General features: G+C 38.1%; 2 protein-coding genes across 2 annotated transcripts in view; both read left to right on the forward strand.

Annotated features, from left to right (window-relative positions):
* The window catches only part of gbe1b (glucan (1,4-alpha-), branching enzyme 1b), a 255,845-nt gene extending 246,298 nt beyond the window's left edge, over positions 1-9,547 (forward strand). Inside the window, exon 16 of the mRNA XM_033976749.2 lies at positions 8,465-9,547. Coding sequence (XP_033832640.1) covers positions 8,465-8,527 — 63 coding nt within the window. The 3' untranslated portion in view covers positions 8,528-9,547. The remainder of the gene's footprint in view (positions 1-8,464) is intronic.
* Positions 9,548-19,565: 10,018 nt separating this feature from the next.
* Positions 19,566-23,159, forward strand: part of LOC117380352 (high affinity cationic amino acid transporter 1) — a 35,266-nt gene continuing 31,672 nt past the window's right edge. The window contains exon 1 of the mRNA XM_033977149.2: positions 19,566-19,703. The gene's annotated coding sequence lies outside the window, so the exon portion shown is untranslated. The remainder of the gene's footprint in view (positions 19,704-23,159) is intronic.

Here is a 23,159-nt window from a genome sequence, read left to right on the forward strand (position 1 = left end):
TGTGGGTTCTTGATAGACCAATCACAGTGTTCCTTATAGCTCCATCCCCGTGCAGGTACTGCTCAGTTTAGCAACTCTGTTTGAAATGTGGTTGTAAAATGAGTTCGGGTACTTAGTCCCTTTTTACACAATCTCTAAATACCACAAATGATGTCTTATCATATTCAGATTTTTTTGTTGTTTTTAAAGTGTATCATGACTGTGTGGTGAGTGCAGGTTGGAATGTTGTAGCTTCGATCAAATATAGAACCTGTATTTCTGATGTAGTACCACTAAATAATCCAGTAGATTACCTTGCAGGCTTCGTGGACATATGGACAACTTCACTTTTTAGATGCTGGAAATATACGCATGGTAGTGCTTCTATAGTAGCCTCATAAATATAACACAAAATCTTCTGTCTTTATAACTTAAAACCCAGTACCAGATTTTTTTTTCCATCTATTTGAACAAAATGTATCGTGTCCCAGTACAGATAAATTGTGAAAGTTTCTCTTGAGGTCAGAATAGGTCAGCTGGGTAAAAACACCTAGCATTAGTATTAACATGCACATGCTAGCTATTTTACCATTACTGTGACAGCAAACTCTGGTCTGGCCTCTGAAAGTCATGGAAAGCGCTTAAAAGCAACTTAAAAAAGGAGCAAAGTTATGTATTTTTACATCAATATTGTTTTTGTTTGTTTGTTTTTTTGTTTTTTTAATTTTTATTTATTTCAACCATTGTCTCATAACAATTCAAAAACTGTATGTTTGTGTATTGTCAATTAGCCTTAAATAGTGTATTAATGAGGCAGAGAGAGAGAGAGATGCTTTTCGATAAACATTTGCTTAAGGTTACTGGCTGCTTAGAAATGTGGATTGTAGAAAATAAAATCACAAACTACAGTTCAATCAATGTGTGATTTAGCTGCCAATACTCCACAGCAGCAGTCAGTATCGGTAAACGTTATAGGTACAGGGCTTTATAATAAAGTCTATTTTTAACAAACATTTCCAGGGACCCAATTTGATATCTGTAAACCAGATGTCCAGAAATTACAGAGTTAAGGCAAAATCTAAAATCACACTCATACCAGGTAAGGGTCACTCATCTTTAATAGACAAATCATTGTCTACGATTGAATTTAATAACAAAAAACTCCAAAAACGACTGCCAGTCATTATCACTCATTGACCCTGTAAAATGTAGTCCTGTGGAAGCAGGAGCTCTGTGGGATCGATTTTATGATCTTTTGACCATATTTTAACGACGTTCCATCATTATCTTACTCAAAGTTTTGTTTTGAGTGATTCATGTATGAGTAATCTGTGTCAGTTGTTCTGTTTCTATAATTGAATAGGTTTAGACCAATATTGCTATTTACAATGAACACAATGTTAAGTAATGATCTAGGTATATATTATATTATCATTATGTCTTCTTCAAACAAAACATTCCATTTTTAAAAAGGAACTGATAATAATAATATTGCCTTATAAAGCACTTTTTTCCAGAAAGACAGGCCCACTGTGGTAGTTCTAACCAGGCCCAGCCCTGCTTAGCTTTTGAGCTCTGGCGATAAAGCTTTAACAAGGTTTGGCTACAAGATCAGAGATCTTGGCCCAGATCAGAAAAATGTCTGCATGACATTTTTTTTATGACAATGCAAATACAGTCATGCACATTGCCAAATTAACAACAGTAAATTTGCATGATATCACTAGTTACACCTGTTGCCATCACCGCAGAATGTCGTACATACTCCCCAACATACTCTCCATAATGTGCATCACTTTTATTTAATACAGTGCAATACATGTTACAGGTGTGTTAATGCATAGCAGACCTGATTTCTCTTGTGATTATTCTGACGAGTTTATGATCTGTTGGCGCAGACCATAATGCACTGTCCGGTGTTGTGTAATGTGTGGTCAGATAGCAGCTGAGCGGTTACTCATGTCCAGCACAGGGTATTTTGAGAGTGCCTTATATAGACCCCTCTCCTGGCCTGTTTAAAATAAACACATTGCATGGTCAGGAGGAAGGCTTTCAGTAGTATAACTTGTAGGGCTGTAGGAGTTTAATCGTTTAGTCAATTAATCAGTTGGGGCGGTGGTTAGTCAACCAAAATGTGTATTAGATTAATACACATTTTATTTAGATTAATAAGGGACAACAGTAGAAAGGAGATGTTGGTGAGCTAGTTAGTGACTTTATTTATACAGGGTAACCCAATGAGAGCCCTTGTGCTCTCTTTTTCACGGGTGCCCTGATTAAAATACAATACAAACCTTAAACAACCAGTATATATAGTAGAAAGTATTTAAGCCCTGTCGTAACGGTGGACCTCAGGTCAGGACCAAAGTATGCGGACTCAGAGCGGGTTGACAGTGTTTATTTACAAGTCTTGTGAATCAAAGTCTTAAACAGTTCAAATAACACACGAGGATCCAGGAAGCAGGAGGCAGGCAGGACGGACGGAGAGCGGGGCGGGAACGGGAAGCCGGGGCTGGAGTGAAGACGGGAGCGGGGACGAGACCAGGACAGACAGGGCCAGCATAGTCCAAGGAGCGGGACCCAGGGTAAGAGGCAGGCGGAACGCCAGAGACCAAGACAGGCAGTGCAGAGTGAGATGACTGTACCGGAGCGTAGAGGCAGGAGCAGGAGCGGGCGAAGGCAGGAGTCTGGAAAGGTGGCAAAAATCCAAAATGAGAACAAGCAGGCGGGTAACAGGAATGCAAAAAACAGAGCTGGAACATTCACGTTTTACACGCGAACGGTCTGGCTCCGAGTGTAGTCTGCCGAGTCTTCTTATGCGCCACCACAGGTGAGGGTGATTGCGCTAATGCGCTCCAGGTGTGAGCAGAAGGAGTCAGAGACTCCGCCCAGCTCCAGACAGACAGGTGAGGGAGGGGGAGAGAGAGTACAGGAGGGCAGCAACAAACAGACATCATGACAAGCCCATATAAAACATTAAAAACAGGAGCAGGTGTGTGCATATAAGTCCGTATAAAACATGAAAAACAGGTGCAGGTGTGAGTATAAAAGTTTGTTACCAGATTATTAAATTGAAATTGTGTCACGAATGTATCCAGTTTTGCTTTTTTGGAGTGTATTCCGTTTTTATGAAGCAAAAAAGGTTAAAAGTCTCTTTCCCGTCTCAGTTCATACAGTGCTGTTCTCTTCTAACAGATAGTGATGGCCAACCCATTTTTTCATAGTTAACTGAAGATTCAAAAGTCTCCTAACACAACTGTCTCCCACGTACAGTTGAAACCAGGAGTTTACAGACACTATATAAAAAGACACATGCACTTTTTTCTCACTGTCTGACGTGAACTCAGACTAAACTTTTCCTGTTTTAAGTTAATTAGGATCATCAAAATTATTTCTATTTCCTAAATGCCAGAATAACAAGGGAAGGTTGTTTTTAGACAATTCATTTGTTTCTTTAAAGTCAGAAGTTTACATACAGTAAGATTATTATGCATTTAAACAAGTTGAGAAAATCCAGATGATGTCATGTCTTTGGAAGCTTCTGATTGGTTTATTGACAACATGAGTTAATTAGAAACATACTTGTGGATGTATTTGAAGACACACCTGACACACACTCCTGCTTTGTGTAACATCATTGGAAAGTCAAAAGAAATCAGCCAAGATATCAGGAAGAGAACTGTGGACTTGTAAGAGTGTGTCATTATCCACAGTGAAACGAGTACTGTACCAACACAGGCTGAAAGGCCACTCTGCCAGGAAGAAGCCATTACTCCAAAAGAAACATAAAAAGCAAGATTACAGTTTGCAAATGCACACAGGGACAAAGACCATAATTTTTGGAGGCATGTCCTGTGCTCTGACGAAACTAAAATTGAACTGTTTGGCCATAATGAGCATCAGAACGTTGACGCTTGGGTGCAAATGAGTCCTCCAAATGGAAAATGACCCGAACCATAGTGCCAAACTAGTTATAAAATGGCTTAAGGATAACAAAGTCAGTGTTTTATAGTGGCCATTACAAAGCCCTGATCTCAATTCCACTGACAATGTATGTGCAGACCTGAAAAGACATGTGCAAGCAAGGCAGCCTACAAACTTGAAAAACGAAACTGAAACTTATAAAACAAATGAATACATTGTTTTGGGCGAATATTGCATTTTCAAAACAATAAGAAGACGACATGGTGATCTAAATATGGTATGTGTTACAGTTAATGCATCTTCTCTAACTTCATCAGCATACTAAGGAACATTCTAGGCAAAGAAATCAAAGCTCTCTTCTCACCTAATAATCTAATGCATCATTTTTACCACACACCCAACACCCATTGAGTATCTTGTACAGATCGCGTTATTGACCCCAGGGACTGGATGTAGCCTGTGTTATTATATCCATGTGTAAATGAAAGCTGTTGACATGCTCCCTCTTGGGCTCTGTGGTAGCCTGGGTCTGAACAGGTGATTCATGTGGCCTTCCATGTGCTTGGACATTATCCCGTTGGGCTGTTTAATTAACCACCGGTGTGTGCGACGGCGCCCCCTCTCAGATCACAGCCAATGTTGCGCAAAAGCAGTGGGAGCTCAATGGATTAGATTGTTTACAGTTTGGCGTTATATGTGTGTGTGTGTGTGGGGTGGGGTTTACTAATGGGATTCAAGTGTCTTAACCAAGGACACTGTATGTAATAGCAGCATGTGCTTGGGTGGGATTGAATTTACAACCCTCTGGTTTTATTTTGAATGCTCTGCCCGCTACACAACTGGTGCCTCATATAGGGATATTGTGATAATTCATGTGAAGTCAAGTCAAGTCATACCAGCTTCCGTAGCCATAATGGTTTGTTAACGCCTGATCTTGTCTGATCTCTGAAACTAAGCACGGCTGGGGCTGGTTAGTATTTGGATGGGATAACACTGGGAATATCAAGTGCCACAGTCAGAGGCAAAACCTGTAGTTGTGTCCTTAGGCAAGACACTTCACTAACATTGCCTTGTATGAATGTGATATGTCTGTGTTTGTGAGTGTTGGTGCTTGGCAGCCTCACGTCCGTCAGTCTGCCCCAGGGCAGCCGTGGCTACAATAGTAACTAACCACCACCAAGTGTGGAGTGAATGAGTTTGGGCATCTTGAAAGGCACTAAATAAATCCAGTGCATGATTAAGATCACCTAAATGTCTTTTTAATGTATTTTTCTAGAAGTTTTAGTCCTGGTAATAAATGCAATGTGGAGTATTATTAAGCATAGAATTCCTCATTTCCATATGAAAAGATTATGACAAACTAATACACTTTCTGTCAGTATGCTACAGGTAATGTTTCAAACCAATTTTGTTTGTCTAAATAACATTTTTCTATTCACCATGCCTCACCTTTCTGCTCACGTTTTCATAATTACAACACCTGTATTTTAACACATTTCTGCATTCATAAATAAGGGACACTGTTACACTTTAGAGTTCTTTAAAGTACTTTTTCTCTAAAACACCGTCAGCATCATTATATTTAAGACTTTATTAAAAATGTTACCTAGTTTTGTCAACTTTATTTTTCACTTTGGACACAGGCAGCAGATATGACACAAAAGTTATTCTGGTTCTGTGACCTAAATAAATTACAACACCTTTATTATACTAAATGAATGTTTAAACTTATACCTTCTTTGCACATAAATGGGCCCTTAATTTTGGATAGAGTTTTCCGTGGTGATGATGTCGGTCAAGAGATTCTGTTTTACAACTCAGTGCTTCTTCCTGTATTTTTGTACTTTTCCTCTCAACTTTTGTCCACAAACTTCCTCTTAACTGATATAAAACTATGATAAATATTTATCAAGGTACTATCCAACCAAACTAAGTAGCAATTACAAAAACATAAAAAACCTGTTGTGTGTGTGAGTGCCCCCTGTGTCAGCCCGATGTAACTGCAGAGTGACTAGTGTTCTATATGATGGAATAGTTCACAGTTGGGCGCACTCCTTCACTGGTGTGGGGGAGACAGCATACCTCATGTCCCGGGTCGCGCTCTGGCTTCCATCTCCCTGACTGATGCAAAGAGGGGCCTACTTTTCACCTGGAATATGGAAGAGAATGGATCAAGAGCCTCTGTCATGTGTAAAGAGACAAACAGCTGCAGGTGAAGTCTGGGGTTGGAGCTGTGAAGGTTGCTCTCATAGTGTGCAGAACGCTTACTTTGTAAACTTATAACCTTGTAGTAATCACCAAAAATATACCTGGAGTTGCATTTAGTTTCATTTGTATGCTTGTCAGTCGCTTGCCTCTCCACAAATTGGACCTGTAATTTGTGTTTGTCTACATGGAGATAGAGATGTTTAATGGCAGTTACATAGTGAACCTTTAAATTCATCACTTCCAACAGTCCTATGTAGTAAGATTTTGTTGTGGTAAGGATTTGTTTTAAAGTTAAAGGCACTGTAGCGATGTCTTAAAAATGTGAAAAGCAGAACCAGTTGATTTTAAATGGTTTGCACAATATCACACTTTTGAGTTATGATTTTTGTGAGGAAAAATATTTGCACTTACTCACATTTATTGATAAAAAAAAAAATGTATATTTAAATGGTATAGGTTATATTTTTCCAAAATAAAACATGCATGTTTTTTCATATCTCAATGAGTGAAATAATAGTTGATAGTCTTTTATAATTCAATGATAATACTTATAATAACAGTTATTATTGTATTAATAGCCATTTCCCCTGTGTGCATGCACTGCATTGAGGATACGCACTTTCCTGCTGATCTTCGCACACGGGGCCACATGCTTCACTTAAATACTTCTACTTTCAGATCGCAGTTTTGGCATGTGAGCCTCGTTATGCTTTTTGGACAGCTTTATTCTGAGGATTGGACACTACTTGTACTTGGACAAGCCACAGTGGATAATTATCTTTTTGGCTGCAACTTTAAAAACTGAGGATTTGCATATTGTTTTTTTGTTGTTGTTTTTTGGTTTTTTTTTATTGTTATTGCATGGAACACCTTTCATTTTAGCAGTGAGTGACACACAGAACCTGTGAGTATATAAATATACCATATAAATATACCAATTAGCAATGTAGTCTGTATAAAAAGTGGTTTTATTAAAATTGTTATGGACTAAATATTGATGTCCACCCCAAGTCTGCTTGCCTACCCAGAACATAGCACAGCAGAGTGGAGTGGACATTTAAACAGTTTGAAGACGCTCTTGTGATGATTTGAGAGGCCAGACTGAAGTCTTTGCTCCTCAGATCAGGAGAGACGGAGGAGGACAGATTTAGCAAATGTGAAAGCAATCAATGGCTCCCAATCAGCCCTGTTAAAGACCGATTACTCAAACTGAAATCCTTGACAAAAATGTGTTATATCTAATTGTTAAGATGAAAATTTCAGCCCCCTCCGTGATTTCTAAGTGTGAGAACTTGCAAAATCACAGGGTGTTCAAATACTTTTTTGCCTCACTGTATGTAATAGTTATGACAAAGTTTGGAATATACTGTACAGTACTTTGAATATAGGGTAATTTCCTTGTTTAGATCTGGGTTACTCTTGATTGAAGTATATAGAAGTTAAAGGTAAAGCTGTAATATACAACTTCTCCATATCGCTTAAAATTAACCTATTCAGAATTTTTTAAGTAAGCAATGTAATTTTGCTTATTTAGAGATTACTTTCAGGTGTGCAGTTGCTAAGGTTTAGCAGCAAAGCTTTGTGCATAGGTGTATATGAGCTGAACAGACAGAGAGAAAACTAAAAAAGGAATAGATGGAAGATGTTTGGCCGCTCATTCAAGCCGCTTCTTCAGTTCTGGTCAAATTACTGGTGTACACTGCCTTATATCTACCTGAAGGGAGGAACTCCTCCATTTTGGTATGGATCAGACTTGGACGACTGAGAGATTGCAGAGATATAAGTCTTAGCCTACTTCTCTTCAGTATTCAAAGCATGCAATTGTTTATTAGACTGTAACAACTGGCCTACTTTTACGCCATACTTGTCCTTAACTTCATTTTAGAAATACTGATCACTTGTGTCCAACTCCTGTGAAAGTGGTTCTGAGTGGAGCTCCAGTCCTCCCTGGAAAAGCAGCCAGTATGAGGCTGCTGAAGTGCAGCCTCATACTGGGCCTCAGACAGTCCAGTCTAAACTCACACAATCTGTAGGCCTTTTATTTAATCAGCTGTTTTGCTCAACATTGTGAATAAAAAAACAACAACATGTGTATAGCCTCTGTAGTGTCCCTACAATCTTTGATTTGGCGTTATGTATTGTTAAGGTTTAGACATGAAGGCGGACATTTGCAAGCGAGAGGCAGTAGAGAGATGGAGAGCAGAGTGGCAGCTAAATTCCTTTATTGTATAATTGATTGTTTAAAACAATTGGCCCTCAGCTTTGTCTGTGTTTTTATATGTGGTCCTTAATGAGAAAAGTTTGGACACCCCTGTTCTAACACATCCTCTCCCTCTGTGTTTCTCTGTTGCAGGTATACATCCCCTGCAGAACTGCTATCATCCTGGCCAGCGACGAGGCCTGTCACTCTAATTAAAGAAGGAGGGCCATCTCCTTGGCGACCGGGATGGATCAAACTCTGTGTTAACAATCACCTAAACCCATGTTAACCATGTACCAATCACATACTCATCACCTCTACCATCCACAGGGGGGCCCTACTGAGCATTCAAAGTGTGTCCCTGTCCTGAGACAGTATACTGAGTGTTTATAGTGTAGTGCATTTGGAAAGTGTGCGAAACTGCTTTACATCTGAAAATTCTCTGAAAATATGGGGCTATCTATATTAGTTAAACGGACTTGAATTCTTGACATGAGACCTAGCCTACATTATTATGGCATTAGTTTAATTAGTTTTAAGTTAGAGGAGCACTATGTAATATACTGGTGTGGGAGTCTGTTATCTGCTTGTTTCCATGAAGATAACATAGTTTTGATTAATGTTCTTTAATATAGCATGTTGTATTTGTATTACAGGTGGTTTAGTGCTCAAAAATACCTTGAAAACATGTGAGTAGGGGCCGCCTCTCCACTGATCTGACCTGTGACTTTGCATGTTGGCATCATAGATGGCATCTCTATGGGACTGGCTAAATTTAATCCCCTTCTGTGAAACATTCTAGGCAAATCAACATCTCTATGGATCAAGCCAATGGCCAACCCTCTACTGGAAAAGTTGCATAGCATACATTTAATTTTGACTGGTTTTAGTGTGTCATTCATTTCAAGCTACATTTTCTACCTGTGGAAAATTTCAAATGTATGAATCATTATCAACTTTGTAGTTAATTATAATGTAACCAGGCAGAGATATCTTTAAAACAAGTAAAATTGCATCAAAGATACTCAGTGTTACTGTGAATTCATATTTTTCATCTAATGTAGAATTTTTTTATTTTATTTTTCAATTAATTTACAAAATCGGAATATTCTAGTTTGTACATGTCAAAGATAATAAACAAATGTGTTATTCAGCTTCATCGGTGATAAGAATCCAGCTGTATTCTATGACTGCTGTTTGCCTTAGCTGTGCTAGCATAAACTAGTGTTAACAATACTTACAAAATGGTATTATTTACTAAACACAGTTTATCAAGTTATGAATGGTGTAATATGGTAGCACAGCACGAAGAACTGAAAGCATAAAGTGGTTGACACTAAGTAGAAAATGCATAATCTACTGTATATTCATGTTAGCACTAGCTTTACCTCCTGTCTCAAAGCCTCACATTTAGCATTTATCCTTTGGCCTATTTGTTGTTTTCAGATGTGGTACTATAGTGAGTGGCCCTCTTGTGTGTTATTTTAACAAAATCCAAAAGAAAACTTGTAGCATTTTACAGTAATAGCATGGTAAATGTGTCATGCTAACTTGGCTAACAATGCGTTGTGTCATGCTAACTTGGCTAACAATCATGCTAACAAAAAAAAAATGCGTTTCTTAGTAGTTTACAGTCTTAATTGTTTTGGAATACAATTTTATTATCAGGTAAAGTAGACAGACAGATGAATCTTGTTTCTACTTCGTAATTATGTAATTGCCATTTTAGCCACCGCACTTTATACCTCTTATTACATTGTTAATACTTAGTGTAATACTAGTGTGCCTATAAACCCAAAAATATGTTTTATTATTTACTTGATATGTTTATCCAAACCACTACACAATCACCATGGTAACGCTATCATTTTATTTTCCCCAAATAGAAAACAAGGCCATAAAATTTGTGAAACCTGAAAGCCAGAAATATGCCTTAATGAGAAAGTCTTTGCACAGATCCAAAAGTTTAATATAATTTGAATATAAAATGCCATGTAAACTTGCTGCAGTTTGTTCCAGCTAAAATGAGTCTATGTTTTAGCAGTAGAAAACCTAATCAGCACAGTTTTAAACGACATTGTGGATATGGTACAAGAAGCCTATAATTTGCACTATGTAATAATGTGCGTGGATGATTTTTCTGCGTATGTGGTGTTTCGGGACCGGAGTTCAGGTCAGATCAGGTTTGTAACAAGGCAGTCATTTGTACAGAAAAGGAAAGTGAATTTTGATTTTTTTTTAAGTGACCAACGTGTTACATATGACCTCACTGTAAAGGAGAGAAGTCAGAAAGTTATCTGGAAAACTAGCACAAAGTTGATGACTGTATAAAGATGTGGACTAAGGAAGTGTGATGTCACTCATAGCGTTCGGCTCCAGTCAAATGAAGCTCATCGAGGCTAGGGATGATCAAATGATCAATCAAACCCGTTGCTATCACTTTTAGGGAAAGAGGGCACCTGATTTGTCTGTTATTAATGTTCATATCTTGATTTACGGACAGAATAGCGAAAAAAAATAAAGCCAGGATCATTTATGGGTTAATACGAACATTTTAAGACCAACATGACGAGTCCTACAGCAACATTTCCGGAGAGAGGCGGTGCGTTTTTCTGGCTTCCATTCACAAAGTGAAGTGCAGCAATGCTCAATTCCTATTTGCAACGCAGGGTAGCGGGTTATGTCCATTTATATATACAATCTATGGTGACAATGTAAAGTTTTGCTATATTTTCTGTGCTTTAAAGATGCACTGTGTAAATTTTCTGGTGGATGCATTGGATGGTCCGGCTTGTCAAGCAGTGAAGCGGGTGACATTACCAGGCCAAGGTACAGGTCAGAGCTCTGGAGAGGTGATCCCACTGCATGTGTTTCAAGGCGTTTTTTTTTTTTTTGCAATGAAAACACCAGTAATCGAATAATGCAAGATGTTCAAAATGAATGCCATACTGTGAAACATTCCAGGCAAGCAATAATATCTCTATGTAACCAACACTATAAAGCCTCCACCAGGAAAATTCTAGTGCACCTTTAATTATGCTACTATTGTCCAAAAGAGTCCAGCTGCTGCCGCATTTCCAAGTAAATCATTTACAATAGCTACTTGGTTAAATTAGTTAAGATTTGGGTTAGGGGTCGATAATCAAATCATAAACCAAATCAGATTTGGAGCTAGTGGAGCTGCACTCATCATGCAGTCCCATCAGCTGCCGCCAAACCATTCCCCTGTTGTCAACAGCAAATAAGGACAGTCGCTATCAGTCAGATCTTTTTGTTTACACAATTATATATAATATAACTCCAGTTCATTCATTTTGTATTATGAACAAAAATAAACGGTTATTTGTGAATTCTACTAATCATGTACTATCATCTCTCGGACGTCACAAAATACAGATGGACATAAATGCAAGACAAATAGTGTTTATCAGCTGAAAAAAATTCATATTGCATTGTCCCTAGCAACAAAAGTAAATTTTTGTTTCCCTCTCAGCACTTAAGGAACTGCATGCTTTCACTGTAGTACAGTTTTTTAAGCAAGATCTGAAAACTACTCAAGTGCAGAATGACAAAATTATAGAAACCAAATAGATGCTTTTCAGCTGGGTATATTTCAAACATCGTGGTATTTTTCCACTTGTCACATGGGCCATATTGACAGAATATTGGCGACTTCTGTATGTCTGCCTATAACGTTACACAGCTTAACCATGTTCACTGAAATACATTCAACGTAATATAATTTATTAGCCTTTGTGGATCAACTGTACTTATGCCTATGCCTATCTCCTATTTCACTGACTGTAGTGCCATCTAGTGGTCAAACTTGTACTAACACAGCTTCCTCATGAGTGCACTGTGATATTCAGTTGGAGTTTCAAGGATAAAGGGAGCGTATTTAAAAATCTTGTTTCTTGTTATATGCAATTATATTTTGGGAAAACACATTGAAATCTTGTCTTCTTTTGAATTATAACATGAGGCACTTCAATTGTATAGTTGGCAATAAAATGAAATTATGCATTATTTTTAAGTTAGTTCTTGTTCTTCTGAGTGAATAGTGTTTGTACATGTGTAGTAATTGTGACACAAAGGTGAAAAGTGGACCAGTAATATTAAGTATTAAATCTTAAAGGCTCTATATTACACTAAATTGATTCCTGTGAGCTTTAAGCAAAGCTATAATGCTGTTGGCTCATCAACATACCTGGAGTTGTTTTGTTTCATTCACACATGTTTGAGTAACCTTTTATTATTAGTCTGTCTACATCTCCAAAGCTCAAAATGCTCTGTTCCACCTTGGGATGTCATGTAGTAGTAGTTTTCAAGTTAACAGCTACCTTTTACCTTTTGTTTAGTACACATTGATAATTCAAGGGCTGAAATTACCTAAATGATTCTAAAGAATGTGTATGGATTTTAAAAACACAGTGGACTTGTTTTTTCTGTATGAGAGAAGAACTCAGCCTATGTATATAGGGTTTGTGTTAAACATGTGTAAATAAAACAAAACACAACTCCAGGTATGTTTGTGTTGAGGAAACTACGTTATAACAAAGATCAGAAATGGCGTAATATGGGCCCTTTAAGCATTATGGTCATGAGCGATGATTGACAAGACTTTGTTTTATCTAAACTATAAAAGCATTTTACAAATATCACATCAGGTCTAAGGGTGATTGATAAGTGTCTTTTAAATGATTCTTCCTAACCCAAATCCAATACAATATTTTATGTCATCTATTACTTAGTAAGACACTGTAGAATTACAAAACACATTAAAGCAGAGACACCTGTACCAGGCTCAAGTGTAACAGCTCATTTACATCTATTCTATTCTGGTTTATGTAAATGATCAGTAGTCACACGTTCTACCTCCATTGGGTATGCCATGGTATGCTTTTATTTGTACAGGAACACACTGTGTATAGATAAACTGACCAAAAATAAATTAAACAAATTTTACCTGGGGTCACAATGTGTCAAATACAACTATGCATACACACAGACACACGCACACACCCGAACACACGTGCACGCACAGACACAAGTACACAGACACACATGCACGCGTACACACGTACGCACACACAGACACATACACATACTTGCACGCACAGACAGATACACACAGACACACATGCACACACACAGATAAACAGACACACACATTCTACATTTTACTGATCATTCAAATCACATTGATTCCTTATGTGTACACGCTTGTTTGAAAAGAGGAAAAAGCTGATTTGGTGAGTGTGGTCTTACATTTGGGGACACGGCACTCTTCTGAAGGATGAGCGTGCTACTCGAGATGGTTTTTCTGAGCTCAGTGAGACAAAACCATTCAGAGGAGGAGCAGCAGTGTAAAGAATTCAGCCACTCAAAGGGCTTTACATCACAGAGCTTGTCACCCATCGACGCACACACCAGTACTCGCAGACACTATGTTTATTACAGGAGCAGGATTCGAACCGGCAACCTTTAAATTAGAGAAACAAAATTTTAATCAAAGACATGACAAAAACCTGTTTAGGGTGTTTATTACTTAACTGTAAGGTTTTAAGACTTCCTGGTTCACTTTTATTAACACAACGTTTAGGTTCCTCTGACCTTCCTCAGGTATGAAGACAGCCCCTTCTGCTTCCCTTATATATGTTGCCCCTTAGGAGTAATCAACCAATCACAACAGTGAAAAAATATACATTCACAATTAGACCGCAATATACCTGCAATATTGCGTATAATTCACTTTACGCCAATCTTTTGTGAGTTAAAACACATGGGCAATGACTAGAAAAATATAGAGATTATTAACAAACTAAAAAGGTAACAATTGTATACTATAAATCTTAGTTTTGGAGGCGTCACGATTCCAAGTGTTTACATCATGAACGTCCCTCACAGCTAAGAGGGAGGCAAACATATTATTACAACACCCTTTTGACATCATAACATTACATTAAATAGTAATTCGTTATTTAATCCCTTTGGGCTAAGAGTTTTTAAAGTAAAAATCCAATAGGCCACAGAAAGAAGTGAAGACACGTCATATTTGAGCTAATTAAAATGGACAGCAACAGGCGAGTCTGGGTCTTGGCGTCTTATTGCGCTTTTGTGCTCACTTATGCGAGTTTTGAATTTTTGTATCGTCTATTCAACATACGCAAGACATGGGCAGCTCAACAGGTAAACTACATGCGTTGACACGCATGTAATGACGCTCCTAATGAGGAATTTCTTACCGGTAGAAGGATAACAGAAATGGAAAGTCTTGGTGCTGTTATGGCAATGAGCGCAATTACTGCATCTATAATTACCATTAAGAAGAGGAGTAATGAGAGTTTGCGCATTTGGTGTGTTTCTGCCGGAGGAAAAGTCTGAATGTACCAAGGTGTCTCTCAGGGTTCTGCCTCTTCTGTAAGTGAATAAAGGTGGATCTTTGAATGTTTGGGTCAGTTCTGGACCAGGCTTTAAAATGTGCCAGTGTTTCAAAATAACTGATTTAATATTGTGACTCAGGGGTGAATACACGGTGTTGAATATCGCCGAAAAACGTCTCTCATTTTTAGAGTCCTTTTTCTTTAGGAGCACGTCCCTTGGCTTGGATAATGCAGCTTTATAAGCCTCCTCTATCCACAGTAGAGAATATTGTCTCCCCATGAGACAATGCTTTCATCTCTGTTGACTTTTCTATAAAGTCCTTTGTTCTGGCACACCAATTTTAAACTCGATTTCAGTATTAAGGAATAGATTCGATACTCAATACCGGTTCCACGATGATGATAATAATAATAAAAAAACACTCTTTCTTTAGGCAATAGAAAAACATTAAATCATAGTACTTTCTTTCATATTCCCATGTGGCCTTATATCTGTGTAATCCCTCAATGGTCCAGGTAGGTTCCATAGTGGTCCATGTGTCTACTAGTCTAGGTGGTCTTGTTCTGATACAGCTCAAGATCATTCAAGCTAGTCACAAAAGGTTCATTTCTGTTGTGTGAATGGCACTTTTTTAGTATTGATACATACTCAAATGAGTATCTAGTTTCGATACTAGTTTTAGTCAGTTAGTATCTGATTTTCAATACTTTTTTGATACTTTTAACAATCCTTCATCCTTAGGTGAAAACAAGAATGTCTGACACCTGATTGTCTCCATTAAGATGTTATTACTTCACTTGGAATGTTCCACAGTATGGCATTCCCCCTGGTAATTGTTCATACTTTTGATAGTAATCTTAGTAATGTGTATGAGTGCACTCTTGGGATGTTTTCTCTCTCTCTCTCTGATCTCCTGCAGGCTGAGCTCCATGCTGCAATTCCATTAGTCTCCTCCAGGCGGCTGAGGCTCTACTGGTCCACTCCATCACTGGACTCCAGGGGGGGCTGCAGGGAAGACGGCGGTTTGATCCATGGGTAAAAACTGCAGGTGAGAGCAGCCACAGAAACTGTGCTAAAAGTGCTTTTTGAGGTACAATCTGATCCTAAAGTGCACCATGGAACTTTCCAAACTGGACTGTAAGTCCAAAATTTTGTCAGTTTATTTGAACATTTTGTCCCGGGAACTGGATGCTATTACAGACCTGCTTCTGTGCAAAGGCCTGCTCCTGTGCAGAGACAAATTCAAGACTTGTAATCTTTTTATTTATATACTTTTGTCAAGATTAATTGTGGATTTTTACACTAAACAATATTTGTCCCGACCAAACCGGGCCAAGTTACAAGTTAAACGATCCATAGCAATCATTATGCATCATGTGTCCAGGTCAGGTGTCAATACAATAAAAGTCACAGTCACAGGTCACAGGTCAGAAAAGAACCTTTCCTGAATAGCTTCAGATGATCTTGAGTTGTATCAGAACAAGTATAAGACCACATAGACTAGTATACACACATGGGCTACAATGGAACCTACCTGTAAGACTGAGGGATTACAAAGATAGTCAATTACATAAATAGCAAGGTAAAAGTGGGCAAAGAAATGACGTCCAGAACAGAGTCAGAAGAGAAAACAGAGTTAACATGGACTTGTACTATTTGGAACAGTGGATGCCATATTGTACAATTCTATCAGATGAGCTGTGAAGTGATATCCTTGATATCTTAAGAAAATATAAAAAATATAAATATATCCCTAAACCATTGTGTAACTGATGGAAGCTGTGGTGACTTCCATTTCAGTAAAATTACCCTCAAGAAGGGTCATGAAAGCAATGGAGATACTCTGGGATTTCCAAGGGAGAGGTGGCCCTACAAAAACCCCATTAAGGCTATTCTACTGTTCATTTATTACAGCTCATGTGTTTTTGTATTGTTTTTGGGTATAATCCTGCTGTAGGGTTTTTGTGTCATAAATTTGTTTATTGTATTGTCTTCACTAATATATTGCATTTCATGACTTCACATCGTGACCATGGGACTATTCACCTTATTCCTGAAGTTGCCCTGGACACTGCCATTGACATTCGGGTTGTATTATTTTGTATGGGGCCGATCTTGACAGCAAATAAGCTCTATATAGACTACAGAGTCATTTTAAAGCCTCTAGAGAATCGGTGCAGTGTTGACTTGTTGGTCACATGAACATTGAACGTTTTACACAAATGAACCTATTTTATATCAGATTTTAGCAGCATAACTTTTCCCAAATTCTCTATTGAAATGAAGGGGATTCACACTTAACCGTATGTGCCACCACAAAGCACCATTTAGTTGCACTTAATGGCAAAAGTGGACAGGGCAGAATAAGGTCAATACCAGATTGGTGGCACCAGTCAGGCCTGCATCTGCAGGGGTGTAAAAAGGTGCATTGCACCCTCATTTTAGATGCATAAAATAATGCCACTTAGCAAAAATGTATTATGTTCGCTCCTCTCCAATGCATCCTCAGTCAGTTTGGTCTGCACCCGGGCCTGGCACCAGGATTGATTTTGGGGTATATATCTGAATAAGAGATATTGGGTTATATTTTGAATAAGAGTGATTTTGTATAGTAAACTCAGTGCACAACCAAGATTTCCCTCCCAGAGTACTTTTATCGAGTCAAGAGGTTTTTAGCAAGTAACTGATATCAATCTGATTATAGATTTATGAAATAGACCCTTTGAAAGAAGATGTGGACAAAAGAAAGTCTTCTGGTGAGTTGGGAAATGATGGAAGTTGCTATTAACAAAACTGTGAATTTGCAGGGACCTGAAAAAAATTTGCTTTGGTAATGTCAAATCTTTGTGCATATGCCAAGATTTGACTTTTTAAAAAAAGGCTTTGTCTGTAAGAGAACAGAATTCTTCTCATGACTAACCAATTGAGAGAGGAGACAGTGAATCTATAGTTTTAGACCAGGGTTAGCAACTGCTACCTTCAAAAGCCTAAAAGGGACCATATTATGCCCTTTTCTGATCTATGTTATAATGTTTCCTCATCACAAACATATGTTTGTTTCAAACATACGTTGCGTTTTGTTTCATTCATACATGTTTAACACACAAACCCTGCATATTTAGGCTGAGTTCTTCTCTCAAACAGAAAACAATCTGTTCCACCTTGTAATGTCATGTAGTAATACAGGAAGTGCTGCACTGTGTTTTTAAACTCCATAAACCTTCACTAGAATCATTTGGATAATTTCAGCCCTGGAATTGACAATCTCTACTGAACTAAAAGTAAAAGGAGCTGTTAACTTGAAAACTACTGCTTCTTGACATTACAAGGTGGAAGAGAACATTTTGAACTTTGGAGATGTAGACAGACTAATAATAAAGGGTTACACAAACATGTGTGAATGAAACATAACACAGCTCCAGGTTTTTGATGAGGTAACAACATCATAATATGACTTAAAGCTCACACTTTGTCAATTTAGCATAATATATGACCTTTAAAACGTCTGGTCCAGCTCTTTGTATTTTGACTGAAAAAAGTTATGAAAAAATGTACATTACAATTAACTTATTTTCTGTCTTTTGAAACCAACTTGATACACTACTGTGCTAGTGCACTGCTAACTTAATTCTTCAATACAAATGTGAATTTATAATTAGTAAATGCTTAACTATAACCACTGAGGCTGAAGGTCAGGCTGATTCTTTTTGGCCCAGGAGAAGTGCATTATCTGTGGATGGCATTCTTCCGGCCTTGGCTCCCATTCATCAGTGAACACCACAATAGCTTGTCAACCATGAATCTCTGATGTCAGATAAAGCTCACTCTCTTCTCACCAACTACGTTCTGCTACAAAAATACATGTCTGTGGAGGTCCATTCAAGATACAACTTGTAACTTGTTCATCTATATTTTATGGACTACTTGTAAAACTTCTAAAACATTCTTAACTCTGAAATGGCAGCAACTGGAGGCAAAAGTGATGTATAGTGTAATTTTAAGACAGTGAAGATCAGTAAACAAAACCTCATAAAAGGTGAAATGTATAACCACTCAGATACAGAAGTGATATCAAAGCCTGGTTAGAAAACATGAACAAACAAAGCAACTATTGTTTATTATTTGTTACACAGACAAGAGAACTATAAATGTTTCTTAAACCTACACTAAGTAACTTTTTGGGTAGAGAGGCCCACCACCAGGTTGTCTCCATGGAGATGTTATTGCTTTTACCATAAATTGCTCCAAAGTATGTCGTTAAATGTACCTATTTCCACGAAGACAACTAAGTGATGCCACCAGGTCAAAACACTGCAGGTCAGATCTGTGGACAGGGGACCCGATCACAGTAAGAATACATGATTTTTATAGTTTTTTTCTTTAGTAGTAAAACATCTGTAACTGAATAATTCTAAGGAACATGTTTAATACCATACTGTGGAATACTCCGGACAAGCAATGAATTTCCACTGATAATAATACGGTGTACTTCTATGTGTATCTTGTTTTATGCGTTGTTTATTTTATTTATCCTTAATTGTATTTGTTATTTATGTTGTTTTATTTATTCTTTTTGTTTTTTCTTAATTTATGTTGTTTCATTTATTCTTTTTGTTTTTTCTTAATTTATGTTGTTTTATTTATTCTTATTTCTCTATTTAGTCCTCGTGATGGCATACCTACATATAAGACTAAATATTTCCTAAAATGTGAAACCTTGAAAACGGAGTTTTGACAGCTTTTATGGCATCATGGAACTATACACTTGTAAACACCGCCCTCTGGTGTTTGTACAATAGCATCACAATCTGCAGCACAACTTTCTCTCACACGACCATATAAAGGAGGTAGCTGCTCGACACTTCCCCTCCGTCTGTGCGCCTCCGTGCCTCGGCCTGTGCATGCGCGTGTGGCCCGGGTACGTTCCATCTGTCAGCGCTATCCAAGCTCTCCACTCCACTCCGACGCGCACAGCCAAAAACTGCATTCACCGCTACTTTTCGAACAGGTAATTTCACTTGTTTGCTTGTTGAATTTATTCGCTTACTTTACGTTTAGATGTTCCGTTGTGCAGAGTGAGATAAGGACAGCGTTTGTAGTTGGCCACGCTCCATTCAGTGGGTGGAGAAGGCGCGTCCTTAAAAGCACATGGACCAACAAGGAAGCGAGCGAGTCGACGGATAGCTGATGCAATAAAAAAGACGCTTGCTTTTTTTTTTTTTTTTTTTTTTTTACAAACAAGTGTCTCAGAAAAGTGTAATTCATTTTTCTTTAGGCAATTTGGAAGTTGTTTAAGTTTTTATTCGTGAATTCAGCTGTGAGCATGGCGATGTAAAGATGCAGTCTGGAAATGGAAAGTGCTGTGAGATTAATAATCAAATCGAAATGTGAATGGGCGAATTTCCTCCACAAACAACAACATATCTTGCATTTTCCGCATACATCGGCTACTGTTTATATCTGTTCTGAAATACGTGTTATTCTTGTATCAGTTCGTCAGTTCACAGACGTTTTCAGTCGTTTTGTCAATTCTTTTGGACACGTTTAAAATGTGAACTTTGAAGAGATTCCTATTGTTACATTATGCTAATAGGCATGTCCGAAATATGTAATATTTTTCCCAAATAGTTCTGCCCCAATGCAAAATGTAGTATTTATTGTGAATGCGTAATACCAACTAAATACTGCAGTCTAATGAAGGACTAAGAGAGACTGTTTCAAACCAGGTCCACTAGCATCGAAAGCTACACTGTCCATACCTGGTACAAACCATTCTGAACCATGACTAAAGGAGAACTAAAACTAGATAAACCAGATATAGCCTAACCAAGACTAAACCAGGGACAATAAGCCATGTCCAAACTAGGACAAAACTATTCCCAAAAAGTACTATTCCCAAAAGTGCAAAAAACAGCTCCAGCTAAATTCAGACAAGACTGAAGTTATAGTTTTAGGCCCAAAGAAAGAAAGAGAAAGTGTTAGCACTCAGCTCCAGTCTTTCTCTCTCTAAAAGCTTCAAATCAGGCTAGAAATCTAGGGTTAATAATTTATTATTAATAATAAAAATAATATACTGCCTAAACCAGCCTTGGAGAGAATTATCCATGCATTTGTCTCCAGTAGGATAGAATACTGTAATGGCCTGCTCACTGGCCTCTCCAGAACGCTGCTGCTCGGGTCCTGACTCGAACCAGGAAGTACGAGCACATAAGTTTTGTGCTCAGGTCTCTGCACTGGCTTCCAGTGGCTCAGAGAATAAACTTTAAACGGTTCTGCTTGTGTACAAGTCTCTCCATGGTGCTCCGAGGTCCATCTCTGACATGTTAGTGCCATATGAACCATCTCACACTCTGAGGACTTCAGGGACCGGCCTCCTGCTGATGCCCAGAGTCAGGACTAAACATGGAGAATCAGTGTCTCAGTTTCATGCAAATTAAACCTGGAACAGTCTTGGAACCGTTTTGAACCTGGCTTCAAACTTTGTCAAAGTAGAGATACTTTGTGTTTATGAAGGAGTCACCATCTGAAAGCAGCCGTTTGGTGACCTGTATGTTTGAAGGAGTGACGGTGTTGGTGGAATAACGAGACTATTACACAAGTCTGGAGGAACATGTGGCTGTTCTGGACCTGCTCTGCTTCAGAGAAATACAGGATGTTTCTTCAGGAAAGACATTGTTTTGATTTGCATCTGTGTTAGGTGATTGAGCGCTATTCTAACACAAGACTATGTTTAAGAGGACATTTGTGACAACTGTATTGTAAGTATATAAGTATGAGCACCTGTCTGGCTGGTTCACAGCGCTGCATCGCCTACTCTACTTCGCATTTAAAAAAATCAGTTTTACACAGTTGAGTTGATTGAAGTTTTGTATAAATGCGTGATCTAAAATGCATCTAAAGTTGTGTAAAAAGTAACTAATACTTCAAATAGTATTTTTTATTTGTACTTTTTACTTTTACTATGTACATTTTTGGCTAGTACTTGTATCTATATTGTGTACATTATATTTTAGCCATGTAACTTTACTTCGAGTAGAAATCTTCAGTACTCTTTCCATCACTGGTTATTCATTTCCACATATTCCATCACGTTTTCATGTATTTTTGTGGTAAATGAATGAGCTATTGCAGTGTGGCATGTGCCGCCTTCCCAGTGGCTTACAGCACCTGACGAAAGTTGTTTGAGGTTGACTCATGTCACAAGGGGAAAAGGAGAGACTCATAGTTAAGTTTAGAAGCTAGCATTAAGGCTAATGAGGTAAGGCAAGCCAAGTTTATTTGCATAGCAAATAAAGAAAGACAATCACAATACAAACAAATCAATATAAATAATTATTATTATATTATATGAACTAATAACAATACAGATGATGACATTTGGCTGTATTATTTTAAAAGACAATATTCATGATGTCATTGAATGAAAGAAAAGATGTATGTATTCAAATACTATATAATTTGTACTTTTCTGATATTTGTGTGCAATAACATATAGCCTCATCTTCGCTCTTCAATTTCCATTAAAAGTAGAAAAAAATCTAGGAAATATTAGTGATGCTGATATTAGTGTTGTCACGATACAAAAAAATGTATTTGCAAAGTAATTTTCAACATTGTAGTACTTTCATTTATTCAATTTCTCCTTAATGCAATTATTTAATCAACCAATCGCATGGCAGTTGCTTCAATGCATTTAGGGGTGTGGTCCTGGTCAAGACAATCTCCTGAACTCCAAACTGAATGTCAGAGTGGGAAAGAAGGGATTTAAGCAATTTTGAGGGTGGCATGGTTTTTGGTGCCAGACGGGCCGGTCTGAGTATTTCACAATCTGCTCAGTTACTGGAATTTTCAGGCACAACCATTTCTAGGGTTTACAAAGAATGGTGTGAAAAGGGAAAAACATTCAGTATGCAGCAGTCCTGTGGGCGAAAATGCCTTGTTGATGCTAGAGGTCAGAGGAGAATGGACCGAGTGATTCAAGCTGATAGAAGAGCAACGTTTACTGAAATAACCACTCGTTACCACTGAGGAATGCAGCAAAGCATTTGTGAAGCCACAACACGCACAACCTTGAGGCGGATGGGCTACAACAGCAGAAGACCCCACCGGGTACCACTCATCTCCACTACAAATAGGAAAAAGAGGCTACAATTTGCACGAGCTCACCAAAATTGGACAGTTGAAGACTGGAAAAATGTTGCCTGGTCTGATGAGCCTCGATTTCTGTTGAGACATTCAAATGGTAAAGTCAGAATTTGGCATAAACAGAATGAGAACATGGATCCATCATGCCTTGTTACCACCACAGGCTGATGGTGGTGGTGTAATGGTGTGGGGGGGTGTTTTCTTGGCACACTATAGGTCCCTTAGTGCCAATTGGGCATCGTTTAAATGCCACGGGCTACCTGAACATCGTTTCTGACCATGTCCATCCCTTCATGACCACCATGTACCCATCCTCTGA

Source organism: Periophthalmus magnuspinnatus, chromosome 13 (genome assembly GCF_009829125.3).
Source record: "Periophthalmus magnuspinnatus isolate fPerMag1 chromosome 13, fPerMag1.2.pri, whole genome shotgun sequence".
In the NCBI taxonomy this organism is placed as follows: Eukaryota; Metazoa; Chordata; class Actinopteri; order Gobiiformes; family Gobiidae; genus Periophthalmus; species Periophthalmus magnuspinnatus.